General features: G+C 52.0%; 1 protein-coding gene across 2 annotated transcripts in view; it reads right to left on the minus strand.

The window, feature by feature from the left end:
- stab2 (stabilin 2) overlaps nt 1–12500 on the minus strand; it is a 35505-nt gene that overhangs the window by 8387 nt on the left and 14618 nt on the right. For both annotated transcript variants that reach the window (XM_035401421.1, XM_035401420.1), the window contains exons 25-50: nt 11180–11338; nt 10945–11040; nt 10766–10861; nt 10400–10447; nt 10146–10285; nt 9735–9843; nt 9377–9454; nt 8988–9077; nt 8757–8864; nt 8171–8302; nt 7890–8018; nt 7224–7283; nt 6622–6717; nt 6029–6224; nt 5489–5584; nt 5360–5405; nt 3491–3567; nt 3189–3314; nt 2748–2821; nt 2256–2327; nt 1950–2069; nt 1507–1560; nt 1244–1321; nt 687–833; nt 340–486; nt 75–137 (exon numbers count right to left, since the gene is read on the minus strand). In XM_035401421.1, coding sequence (XP_035257312.1) covers nt 75–137; nt 340–486; nt 687–833; nt 1244–1321; nt 1507–1560; nt 1950–2069; nt 2256–2327; nt 2748–2821; nt 3189–3314; nt 3491–3567; nt 5360–5405; nt 5489–5584; nt 6029–6224; nt 6622–6717; nt 7224–7283; nt 7890–8018; nt 8171–8302; nt 8757–8864; nt 8988–9077; nt 9377–9454; nt 9735–9843; nt 10146–10285; nt 10400–10447; nt 10766–10861; nt 10945–11040; nt 11180–11338 — 2637 coding nt within the window. The remainder of the gene's footprint in view (nt 1–74; nt 138–339; nt 487–686; nt 834–1243; nt 1322–1506; nt 1561–1949; nt 2070–2255; nt 2328–2747; nt 2822–3188; nt 3315–3490; nt 3568–5359; nt 5406–5488; nt 5585–6028; nt 6225–6621; nt 6718–7223; nt 7284–7889; nt 8019–8170; nt 8303–8756; nt 8865–8987; nt 9078–9376; nt 9455–9734; nt 9844–10145; nt 10286–10399; nt 10448–10765; nt 10862–10944; nt 11041–11179; nt 11339–12500) is intronic.

Raw genomic sequence — 12500 nt, forward strand, 5'->3', positions numbered from 1 at the left:
TTCAGCACCGTCCGCGAGAAGCTAACTAACACCGCCTCAGAGCTGGGAGAGAGTCCCGCGCAAATGACACTGACCTCCAGCAACTTGGTGAAAGTGGCATAACCGTGGACTTTGGCCAGATCTGTCAGGTTCTGTTGCTGAAAGAGACACGTTTCAGAACACAGCTGAAAGAATGATACAACGAGGGCGATAAGACGAGACTGAGGAGGACGCAAACTGGACTGACTGGTCTAGACACTGGCCTGCCCATCATGCAATGGTCATAACCTCACGCTGAGACACTGAATATGAATGTGATTGAGAAGGACAGTCCAATAGGAACGAAGCTTATGACCTTACCCCTGGAGTGGGCGGAGCCTGCGGGTTGTTCAGAACGGCCTGCACGCTCTCGGGCACCAGCACAGCGTCGATGATGTGTATGATGCCATTGGAACTCACAGAGTCACTGAACACCACCTTAGTGTTCCCATTGATGAATATGGTGTCCTGCAAGAAGGTCACATGGTAGATAAATATTCATTATTATTCTTTATTCATTCATATTCATTATTTTTTATCATTAACATTCATCATTTCATCCATTATCATTTAATATTAATTGAGTCGTTATCAGTGAATTAGCATGTGAACACGCGCGTGTTTTCGGGTGGGTGGGTCAGTTGGGGCGGAGTGTTGCCGGGGGTTACCTCGGAGTAGGTGATGGACAGGGGCTCCCCCTGCAGCGTGGTCAGGTTCCTGGGCTTGGTCAGGTCGGCGGGGACCAGCGTGCGGCAGGACACCACATGGTACCGCATGATGTCTGATATCACTCCCTTAGCTCGCCACTGACTCCACTGAGACACAGACAGAACCGCTCAGAACTCACTCACCTGGAGCACCTGCCACTGAAGCACACCTGGACTACCTGCCAGAACTCACTCAGACAGACAGACAGACAGACAGACAGACAGACAGGCAGGCAGGCAGGCAGGCAGACAGACAGGCAGGCAGGCAGGCAGGCAGGCAGGCAGACAGACAGACAGACAGGCAGGCAGACAGGCAGGCAGACAGACAGACAGACAGACAGACAGGCAGGCAGGCAGACAGACAGACAGACAGGCAGACAGACAGACAGACAGACAGACAGACAGACAGGCAGACAGGCAGACAGACAGACAGGCAGACAGGCAGACAGGCAGGCAGGCAGACAGACAGACAGACAGACAGGCAGACAGACAGACAGACAGACAGACAGCACCCTCACGTTTTCGCTGAAGAGGGGCCCCGGGGGGGCGAACACAGTGAAGGGGCCCAGGCCACTCAGCTCCTGCACCTTGGCCCTCTGAGAGAAACAGGAAAAAGCTGAGGCACTCAACCCTGAAATCACTCACACAATAAGCCCAATAAAAAGACACATCAATCTTCACCAATAAAGAAAAATTAACAACAGTCCCAGACATTGCAGGATATAATGAGGCACATCTACATACAGGCCAATGATAAAGGAAAAGAAGAAGGGTGACTTACTGCCATATAATAAACAAACTCCCTGATGGACGAATTCTTGCTGAGGAAGAACTCCTGCAGAGAGAGAGTAAGGGTGAGTAGGCACTGCAGAGACGATGCCCAGTGACCCCCATCAGCAGCAGAGTGGGAATGTTTACGGTCAGGAGCTCCAGGTGAGGGTGGGGCAGGTGCGGGCAGCCTGAGCTCCAGGTGAGGGTGGGGCAGTGCGGGCAGCCTGAGCTCCAGGTGAGGGTGGGGCAGTGCGGGCAGCCTGAGCTCCAGGTGAGGGTGGGGCAGTGCGGGCAGCCTGAGCTCCAGGTGAGGGTGGGGCAGTGCGGGCAGGCTGAGCTCCAGGTGAGGGTGGGGCAGTGCGGGCAGCCTGAGCTCCAGGTGAGGGTGGGGCAGTGCGGGCAGCCTGAGCTCCAGGTGAGGGTGGGGCAGGTGCGGGCAGCGTGTGGTCTCACCTCCTCCACGGTGCCCTTGCAGCTCAGGCCGTCGCCCACGTAGCCAGGCTTGCAGCTGCAGGTCCGCTCCCCCGGGCCCGTCATGTTGCACAGGGCCAGCCGGTGGCAGTTCCCGTTACGCTGGCGGGAGAGCGAGGAGAAGAACGTGAGACCAGCCTCCAGCGTTTCCCTCCGCTCGCCAAGCACAGAACCCCAACACTCTTACAGTTTCTACCAGAATGAATCCGCAGGGCTGAGGAGGAATTCAGCCACACAACACGTCCGTGTGGACCACAGAATGTGGGCATGATTCGGGCGGATCGTTACCGTCCTGCAGGGGTTGATGGCTGAGCAGTTGTTCCCGTCTCCACTGAAGCCCTTGTTGCAAACGCAAGCCGTCTGCAGAGAGAAAACAGCACACATGGCAGACCCTGCATGTTCCCATAAACACGTTAAACATGCAGGCACGGCTCTAATGATCAGAATAAACTACTGCCTGTCATCAATCAATCACCTTACACGGTACTGAACCAAATCTGAACATGCCAATGCAGGCATCTACCCACTACAAATGTATTTAGTGTAAAACATGGGTAATGATGCCTTTAATAATTAAGTGTTAATAAAGAAAGCTTTGCCCTTAAATAATCACACGCTCCCAGAACTCAAAGGCCTCAAACATCTTCATACCTGTCAGTCTTCTGGCTGAAATGCCTTCAGCTCGTTAGTGAAGACCTTGATTGATTGATTGATTGATTAAGCGATTGACTGCCTGGCTGACTGGTTTGACTGATCGATCAGTGTAAAACGGCCCCTGACCTTGTTGGGTCCGGTGTGGACACACTGGGCGTTCGCGTGGCAGCCTCCATTGCCCACCAGGCACGGGTTGATTCCTGCACAGATGAGTTGATCACAAAATACACTGTAAGGCTGAACTAGAGTTCGCATTGCACAGTGTGAGATTCATGCATACTAAGCAGTATGCATACTAAGCAGTAGATTCACTGTGCAAAGTCCACGCAGTGAGGATATCATTGTGTTATTATCTAGGAGTTATTCTATAATGCTTCTCAATGAGACTGTGTACAATGCAGCTGAACCCACAATGAATCTCTATGGAGCGCCAGCACAGTGATGCAGTCCCATAGCGCAGCACTGCTGTAATGTTTGATACTTGATATTTGGAAACGTCATTCCTTATACTGGAGACTACACCGAGCACACACAGAGACCTGCACACACACACACACACACACATACCCACACACACCAGGCCGTCTCCATAGTGACCGGCCTGGCAGAGGCAGTCCCTGCTCCCGGGGCCGGTCCTCTTGCACGTGGCCTTGGGGGAGCAGCCGCCATTATTCAGCGCACAGGCGTCCTTCCCTGAGGAGACAGGAACACAGCGCCAAACGCTCACTGCCCCGGTCTCTGCCCCCTGCCCCCTCTCTGCCCCCTGGCCCCGCCCCTGCCCCTGTCCCCTCTCTGCCCCCTGGCCCCGCCCCTGTCACCTGCCCCAGTCCCCTGACAGACAGCCTAAAGCCCAGCTGGCTGCTACTCACCTATGCAGTACGTGCCGTTCCCCTCAAACCCAGTGGCACATTTGCAGAAGGAGGAGCCGTCAGCCTGGACAATGCAGCTGCGTGAGAGAGCAGGGAAAGCGCGGGTCACTGCTGCACTGCTTCACTGCTGCACTGAGTCACCAAAACAGTGCTTCACTGCATCACTAACCCACCAACCCAGCGTATCACTGTGACTGCGTCTGCCTCAGCATCACTGCTCTACTGGAGCAGTGCGGTTAAAGGCTGAGTCCAGCCAGGCCGCTCTGGGGCAGTTACCTGATCCTCTCTAAAGCCGCGTTTCCACCAAAATTACCCGGAACTTTCAGTCCCAGGAACTACTTTACCAGGAACTAAAAGGTTCCTTCAGCCAATGGTTGTCTGCGTTTCCACCGGGGTCTAAAGTACCGCGAAGATTAGGCAAATTAGCCCACTGACGTTGTCGTCGGTCCATCTGTCATATGATTTCTTCTGTAACCCCATACTACCACCGAAGTAGCCTACATTATTTTCTAATAACCGGGACAGCCCGGAGGGGTTTATTCCACATATATACAACGGGTTACCAACAATGACTATATATGGTTACTTTTGTATTTATTGATTTTCATATATCCTCTCAAACACACTCATTAACAGCAGAAAACATGCACACGTTGTAAACAATTTGCTGTTTTATTACTTTCTCGTCGTCAATTCCATATAGGCTAATCGCAAAATGACAAGAATAGAACGAAAACTCGGACTTGCGTGAAAATGTAAATTAGTAGTGGTACAGCCATCGTTTGCTTTCCTTCGAAGTTACTGCTAGCCGAGCAGCGAAGTGTGCCCTCCAGATGCGAACCATGCACCATAAATTAGTCCATAGTCTTCCTGGTCTTTTCGTGGAAGTGAAAAATGGCAGTAAAATTGAGTAAAATTACGGCAGTCTGAAAAAGCTAAAGGGAAGATTACTAGAATTAACCTGTTATTTTACCCGGATAAAAAGTGCGGAAGGTGATTTCCAGTTTGCTTGTACTGTATCACCAATGTTAATTAAGCAGAACTACCGCATACCTCACATAACTGTATCAAACGTTTTGAGTCAATTACAACGGGCTAACAAAGAAAATCCGGAAGAAAATATTCAGCAACCGAATTAATCCGTTTGAATGTTTTGGTAGCCTACGTAATATGCTGTCCCAGCACGAATGCTTGGCATTTTATAAAACGAATACTAAAGCAAGAAAAGAACAGAAGAGCACACGTTATAATTCCAAGACGTTGACAGGCTATAACCAAAAGTAGGCTACTGCGCCGCATAACATACAAGTTTGATTTGAAGTTATTATGAAAATAAATTGGTTTGCCGCTGCATATTTTCAAACATGGCGGGTAATGGCGGAAAATAAATACAACACAAATGCTACGAGTACTCGACCAATCAGAAATGTTCAGCGCTGCAAGCTCCACCCAAAAGGTTCCTGTACTTTCGGAAAGTACTACCCCCCGAGCAGGAACGTTTTGGGGGGTAAAACAAAGCCCCCAGAACTAAATTTAGACCCTAGTTCCTGCGGTGGAAACGCACTGAGTTCCTCAAAAGGTTCCTAGTTCCGGGGTATAGTTCCTGCGGTGGAAACGCGGCTTAAGTGTCCTGGGGAGCCGTGTGAAAGGCGCTATATGCTCCATGCTGCATGGCCACTGCTGATTTCAGATTTCAGGACACAAAGGCCTGTCCATGTACCCCACGGCTGATGCTAGCGCTACGCTAAAGGAGCTACGTGAACGCTGTGCGCTCCCCTGCACAGGCGGTGAGGGTGCTGTGCTGTAACGCTGTGCGCTCCCCTGCACAGGCGGTGAGGGTGCTGTGCAGTCAGTACGCAGGGGACTCACTTGGCGCTGGAGTGGCACCGCCCGCTGCACGCGTCCTGGGAGACGGCTGAAACAGAGGGAGGAGGTGCGGTCAGAGCCAGGGGACGGTCCCGAACGCCGCCCCACACAACCAGCCGGGGCGCGCCCTACCTGTGTCGCAGTACACCCCTCGCCAGCCCACGTCACACTCGCACGTCCCGTCCCCCTGCGGGCCCTCCTTGCACCGGCCGTGGGCACACCTACAGTCTGCAGGACAGACACACGGGCATCACACAACGGGCATGAGAGCGAAGGAGCAAGGGCATACTGGACCCGGGTCACAGTGAGAATGGAATATGGAAGGGCATACTGTACCCTGGTCACAGTGGGAACAGGAGATGGAAGGGCATACTGGACCCGGGTCACAGTGAGAATGGAATATGGAAGGGCATACTGTACCCTGGTCACAGTGGGAACAGGAGATGGAAGGGCATACTGGACCCGGGTCACAGTGAGAATGGAAGATGGAAGGGCATACTGTACCCTGGTCACAGTGGGAACAGGAGATGGAAGGGCATACTGGACCCGGGTCACAGTGGGAATGGAAGGTGGAAGGGTATACTGTACCCTGGTCTCAGTGGGAATGGAAGGTGGAAGGGTATACTGGACCCTGGTCACAGTGGGAATGGAAGGTGAAAGGGTATACTGTACCCTGGTCACAGTGGATGCTGTATTTCCCAGGCTGGCAGGTTTCACAGGCTGTCCCAGCGAAGCCCGGATTGCACTGGCATGTCCCCTTCCCATCGGCCCCGTCCTCGCATTTCCCGTTCCCAAAACACGGCTGCCCCACCGGCCCGGGACAGTTCTCACAGTGCTTCCCAAAAAACCCCCCACAGCACTGCCGGATCTGCAGGAACAAGGGACCTCTCTCACACTTCTTACACACACACCTGTGCATTCACACTGTTCACACACCTGTGCGTTCTATCCACACTTACACACAGCTGTGCATTCTGTTCTATCCATGCACCCACACACCTGTCCATTGTATTCATCCACCTGCGCATTCTATCCATGCCACATGTGCATTTTATCCACACACCTGTACATTCCATCCATAGTTCCACACACCTGTTCATTCTCTCTGCACACTTATAAATTGTACATTCCTTGAGCACTTCTGCATGCTATCCACACACAATAAGCATGATCAGTGATTAGTGATTAGTGGACATGAAGCACACCTGTAAGCGTGATTAGTGATTAGTGAACATGAAGCACACTTGTGCTCAGCTGTTACTCACAATGGTGGAGTTCTTGCACACCATCCTGCAGCCGAACAGGGTGATCTGCTCTCCGTTCAGCGTGCGCCTCAGCAGGCACCTGTTCTTCATGCGGGACTGAAAGACAGGGGCACTGGCCTTGAATACAGCCCTGAATGATGTGTTTGATGTCACAGCTTTGATCTTAGTAACCATCTTAGTTGTTGGATATTTACCTGATCACCTGTAAATATCAAGTGACCAGGTAGGTGTTCAGGTAAATATCAAGTTATCAGGTAAATATCAGGTGTTCGGGTAAATATCAAGTTATCAGGTAAATATCAGGTGTTCAGGTAAATATCAGGTGATCGGGTAAATATGAGGTGTTCAGGTAAATATCAGGTGACCAGGTAAATATCAGGTGTTCAGGTAAATATCAGGTGATCGGGTAAATATGAGGTGTTCAGGTAAATATCAGGTGACCAGGTAAATATCAGGTGTTCAGGTAAATATCAGGTGTTCAGGTAAATATCAGGTGATCACGTGATCGGGTAAATATCAGGTGTTCAGGTAAATATCAGGTTTGGTGTGTTTGGCAGGGGGAGCGGTGCAGCAGTGGAGCCTTGCTAGAGCAGGTCACATACCGATGCTTTAGTTCCTTCTGGGCAGGGGTTCTTTGTGGTGAAACAGTCCAGACAGAATCCCTTCAGGAAAAAAGAACGGATCAGAAAATTGGCCACTCGCCATGACAACGCACAGCATCACAAAGGAAAATGGGACACTTCACAGAAAAACGGGAGGACTTCCACCTAATGAATGAAGAAAGGTTGAGTTTGTCCAGCATGCTCTTCAACCTCTGATACACAATAAGCCCGTCCAGTTCTTTTACCGATGCTGTACTGATCATATTATAAAAAGAACTGTGTTTTGTACAAATGGGTATATGTGTGTATCTAATGAAAATGAGGATAATCGTTTGGTAAACACATTTGCGTACACGTGCTAATTGAGGACACGTCTGCTGTGCCTGCCTGTTTAACGTCATACAATACACAGCAGTGGTGACCAACCCTGAGGCTTTCATATCGACCCTGATTTGACTCACTGGAATATTAATTAGCAGCTCAACAATATCTGTAGGTATTGAGTGAGGTCTGCTTTGTTAGGGTTGGACTGAAAACCTACAGGAAGGCAGATCTCCAGGAACAGGGTAGGGCACCACTGACGCAGAGAGTGCAGTTAATAGGATGTTTGTTAATGCCTGTAATGAAAGGTCTCCAGAGAGTCAGAAGCAGTGGGACGGTCTGTACCGAGGAGAAGCTGGCCTCCTCTCTGTCGCAGCGGTTCAGTATGACCTCCAGCACCCCGGTCAGGCCGTGGATCACCCCCTTGCTGGTCTCCAGATCAGTGAGGTTCACCTGGGCCTCGTTCACAAACAGCTGGCATGGAAAGAGGAAAAATGATGATGATTATGATTATGATGATGATGATGATGATGACGATGCCAATGATGATGATGATCATTGTGATGATGATAATGATGATGCTGATGATGATGATGCTGATTATTCAGTGCAGGTCTGGGACTCACGTTGCCATCCCTGAGGAAGAAGCCCAGCTGGAAGGAGAAGCCGAGCATGGAGTCTTTGTACAGGCCGTTGCGCAGGGCACTCCTCATCAGCTTCTCTGCCAGGACGATGTGATTCCGCGTCGTGTTCACGTCCTGTGAGGGAAAACCACCCAAAACAGCTCAACAACGACCCAGAACAGATCAACAACAACCCAGAACAGCTCAACAACGACCCAAAACAGCTCAACAACGACCCAAAACAGCTCAACAATGATCCAAAACAGCTCTGCAGCAACCCAAAACAGCTCAACAACGACCCAAAACAACCCAGCAACAGATCAGTCTAGACCAGTCTAGAACTCTGATCACTTGGTGACAACAGAGTGCAATCAAACATTTCTGAACTGTGATTTGGCCATCTAAGAACAGAAACTGTTAGAATTTGAAACTTTGTAGACTATTTCCTTTCATTTCAGGCCGAAATAAATATTGAGCACAGGTGGGGTAGGCCCAGGTGGGGTCGGCCCAGGTGGGGTAGGCACAGGTGGGGTCGGCCCAGGTGGGGTAGGCCCAGGTGGGGTAGGCCCAGGTGGGCTCGGCAGCGTACCAGAGAGGCGGAGCCGGTCCTGCTCAGGTACGTCCTGACCGCACCGTCGCTGGGGGCAAACACGGTGTAGGCGGAGGACTTCTCCATCTCCTGCGTCAGGTTGTATTTCTGGAAAACAGCGAGCGGACTCTCAGCCTAAAAGTGTTTATCTGACCCTCCTGTAACAGAGGCTCATAACCCTCAGCATGCCCAGCACATCCGCCTGCTGTGCCTCAGCATCGCAGTACGTACAGCGAGGGCGCTCCTGAACAGGGAGTACTCCGGCTTCTGATCCAGCAGCTCCAGCAGCCCCTCGCTCAGCTTCCGATCCGGAATGAACACCTGACAGGGCGGGGAAAACCGGGAAAACCGGAACACGACTCAGTCCACATCATACAGGTCACGGCCATTTAAAAAGACACTGTTTTCTCTCTTAGCTCGAACACACAAAGTCACACAGTTCACACAGTAAGCAGGCTAGGTAGGCTACAGTCCGCCACACTGTAGATAACATCATCTCTGTTCTTTTTCCACTGGCCTTCCTAAAATGTTAACCAGAGATGGGAGGGTAAGACCCAGTCATCCACGCGGCTGTATGCTCCTTCAGTAGGTTCAGTGAGTGAGTTATGGGTGTGCTGTACCTTATCGATAATGTGGATGACTCCATTAGTCGCTGCGATATCCGATGATGTGACTGCGGATCCTCCAATGGATGTTGACTGTAAGTAGCAACAGGAGCAGGGTGAGCTAGGACAGGTATTCCAGCTTATGCTACTTCATTACTATGGAAACGTGAGTATTTTTCAGTAACTATATCAAAGAAGAAAATCATTCATTAAAATCATTATGTAACCACTGCCTTGTTTTTAAATTGGCTACTCTATATTTTATAACTGTAAACATGATGCACTATGCAGTGTATATACTAAGCTATATTTGCTATAACACAGATCTCCATGTTTTCTAAGGCATAACTTTACGCTGCATTCCGTTTCATACCACATCGTTCCAGGAAACAGGAAGTGATGTCTTCAGGAAGGTGGTGAGCTGCTGAACTGATGAGTTGCGTAGGTCTGCCAGCTGGTAGACTCCCTGAATCATGTGACACCTGTGAGGACAGGTGCAGGTGAACCAGCAGGAAGAAAACAGGCAGCGGGGAACGTTTAACACCTGATAATAACACAGACGCTGAGTTTGAGTCGAGGCTCACTTGATGATGGTGGCGAGTTGTGTGTGGGATGAGTTTGAGTCGAGGCTCACTTGATGATGGTGGCGAGTTGTGTGTGGGATGAGTTTGAGTCGAGGCTCCCTTGATGATGGTGGTGAGTTGTGTGTGGGATGAGTTTGAGGTGAGGCTCACTTGATGATGGTGGTGAGTTGTGTGTGGGATGAGTTTGAGTCGAGGCTCACTTGATGATGGTGGTGAGGGAACTGCTCCTGCTGGTCCAGAAGTCCCGGTCGGCCTTAGGCATGTTCTGCACGGCGCTGGTGGAGGGGAGGAGCAGGGTGAAATCCTGGGTCGTGGAGAGCATCTTAGAGATGCCAGCATCCTGAGGAGCACGAGCACAGGAGCCAGTGTTTAAGCAGTGTGCTGTAGGCACTGGCCGCATGTGTAAAGCACACAGTTTCCTGAGGAGCTGCAAGTTCAGCGGACGCAAACTTACATTCACCCATTTATAGAATTCAGCACCATCAGGGATCGCAGACAGCTCCTGCAGAGAGACAGCCATGACGTCAGCACAGCCTGGCCCCTCCCACATCAGCACAGCCTGGCCCCTCCCACATGAGCACAGCCTGGCCCCGCCCACATCAGCACAGCCTGGCCCCTCCCACATGAGCACAGCCTGGCCCCGCCCACATCAGCACAGCCTGGCCCCTCCCACATCAGCACAGCCTGGCCCCTCCCACATCAGCACAGCCTGGCCCCTCCCACATCAGCACAGCCTGGCCCCTCCCACATCAGCACAGCCTGGCCCCGCCCACATCAGCACAGCTGTCCGTGACATCACTCGTCGTTATAGGACGCTCACCTGCACCACGGTCCCGTAGCACACCTGGCCGTCCCCTGTGTAGCCCTCCTTACACACACACTTCCACGCGCCTGGTGACAGGTACTGACAGGTAGCCTGGGCAGGAGGACAGTGAAAAGGGTCAGAGGCAGACCGGACCAACGTCCCCACAAACCACAACGAGCGACATGCACACCCACCATGTAATGGCATCCACCATTTTGCTGGACACACTGATTGACAGGTTCGCACTCTCTCCCGTTTCCACGGAAACCGTTCTTGCACTCGCAGTCGTTCTGCACAGAGGAGGAAGAGGCGTTACTGCACATCGTCCAAACTGGACTGACACAAACCATTAACGAACAATCAAGTTAAAACAGTTGTATGTCAGGACAGGGACGGGGACGAGGCGGAAGGGATTCGGCACACGCTCACCTGTCCCGGGCCGATGTAGATACACGTAGCGTTGGCATGGCAGCCGCCGCTGCTGGAATCCAGGCAGTTGTTGATGGCCTGGCAGCCGTCCCCATCCTGCCTCCACCCCCGCAGGCACTGGCAGGTGTGGGAGCCCGGGCCTGTCTTTATACACTTAGCCTGCAGAGACATTCACCACCGTTACCATGGTCTACAGTCACAGAGCATACACACACCATTCACCACCGTTACCATGGTCTACAGGCACAGAGCATACACACACCATTCACCACCGTTACCATGGTCTACAGGCACAGAGCATACACACACCATTCACCACCGTTACCATGGTCTACAGGCACAGAGGATACACACACCATTCACCACCGTTACCATGGTCTACAGGCACAGAGCATACACACACCATTCACCACCGTTACCATGGTCTACAGGCACAGAGCATACACACACCATTCACCACCGTTACCATGGTCTACAGGCACAGAGCATACACACACCATTCACCACCGTTACCATGGTCTACAGGCACAGAGCATACACACACCATTCACCACCGTTACCATGGTCTACAGGCACAGAGGATACACACACCATTCACCACCGTTACCATGGTCTACAGGCACAGAGCATACACACACCATTCACCACCGTTACCATGGTCTACAGGCACAGAGCATACACACACCATTCACCACCGTTACCATGGTCTACAGGCACAGAGCATACACACACCATTCACCACCGTTACCATGGTCTACAGGCACAGAGCATACACACACCAGCCTGAGAAACTGGCCCTCCGCTACTCCGGGGCCAGGTGTGTTAGGCTGTGTGGAGTTTTAGTAGCAGTGTGAGGAAGGCGGTTGGGCAGTTGGGTGGTTGGGCAGTTGGGCAGGTTTAGGGGCAGTTATGAGGGAGGCAGTTGGGCGGTTGGGCAGGTTTAGTAGCAGTGTGAGGAAGGCGGTTGGGCAGTTGGGCGGTTGGGCAGTTGGGCAGGTTTAGGGGCAGTTATGAGGGAGGCAGTTGGGCGGTTGGGCAGGTTTAGTAGCAGTGTGAGGAAGGCGGTTGGGCAGTTGGGCGGTTGGGCAGTTGGGCAGGTTTAGGGGCAGTTATGAGGGAGGCAGTTGGGCGGTTGGGCAGGTTTAGTAGCAGTGTGAGGAAGGCGGTTGGGCAGTTGGGCGGTTGGGCAGTTGGGCAGGTTTAGTAGCAGTGTGAGGAAGGCGGTTGGGCAGTTGGGCGGTTGGGCAGTTGGGCGGTTGGGCAGTTGGGCAGGTTTAGGGGCAGTTATGAGGGAGGCAGTTGGGCGGTTGGGCAGGTTTAG

Source organism: Anguilla anguilla, chromosome 19 (genome assembly GCF_013347855.1).
Source record: "Anguilla anguilla isolate fAngAng1 chromosome 19, fAngAng1.pri, whole genome shotgun sequence".
In the NCBI taxonomy this organism is placed as follows: Eukaryota; Metazoa; Chordata; class Actinopteri; order Anguilliformes; family Anguillidae; genus Anguilla; species Anguilla anguilla.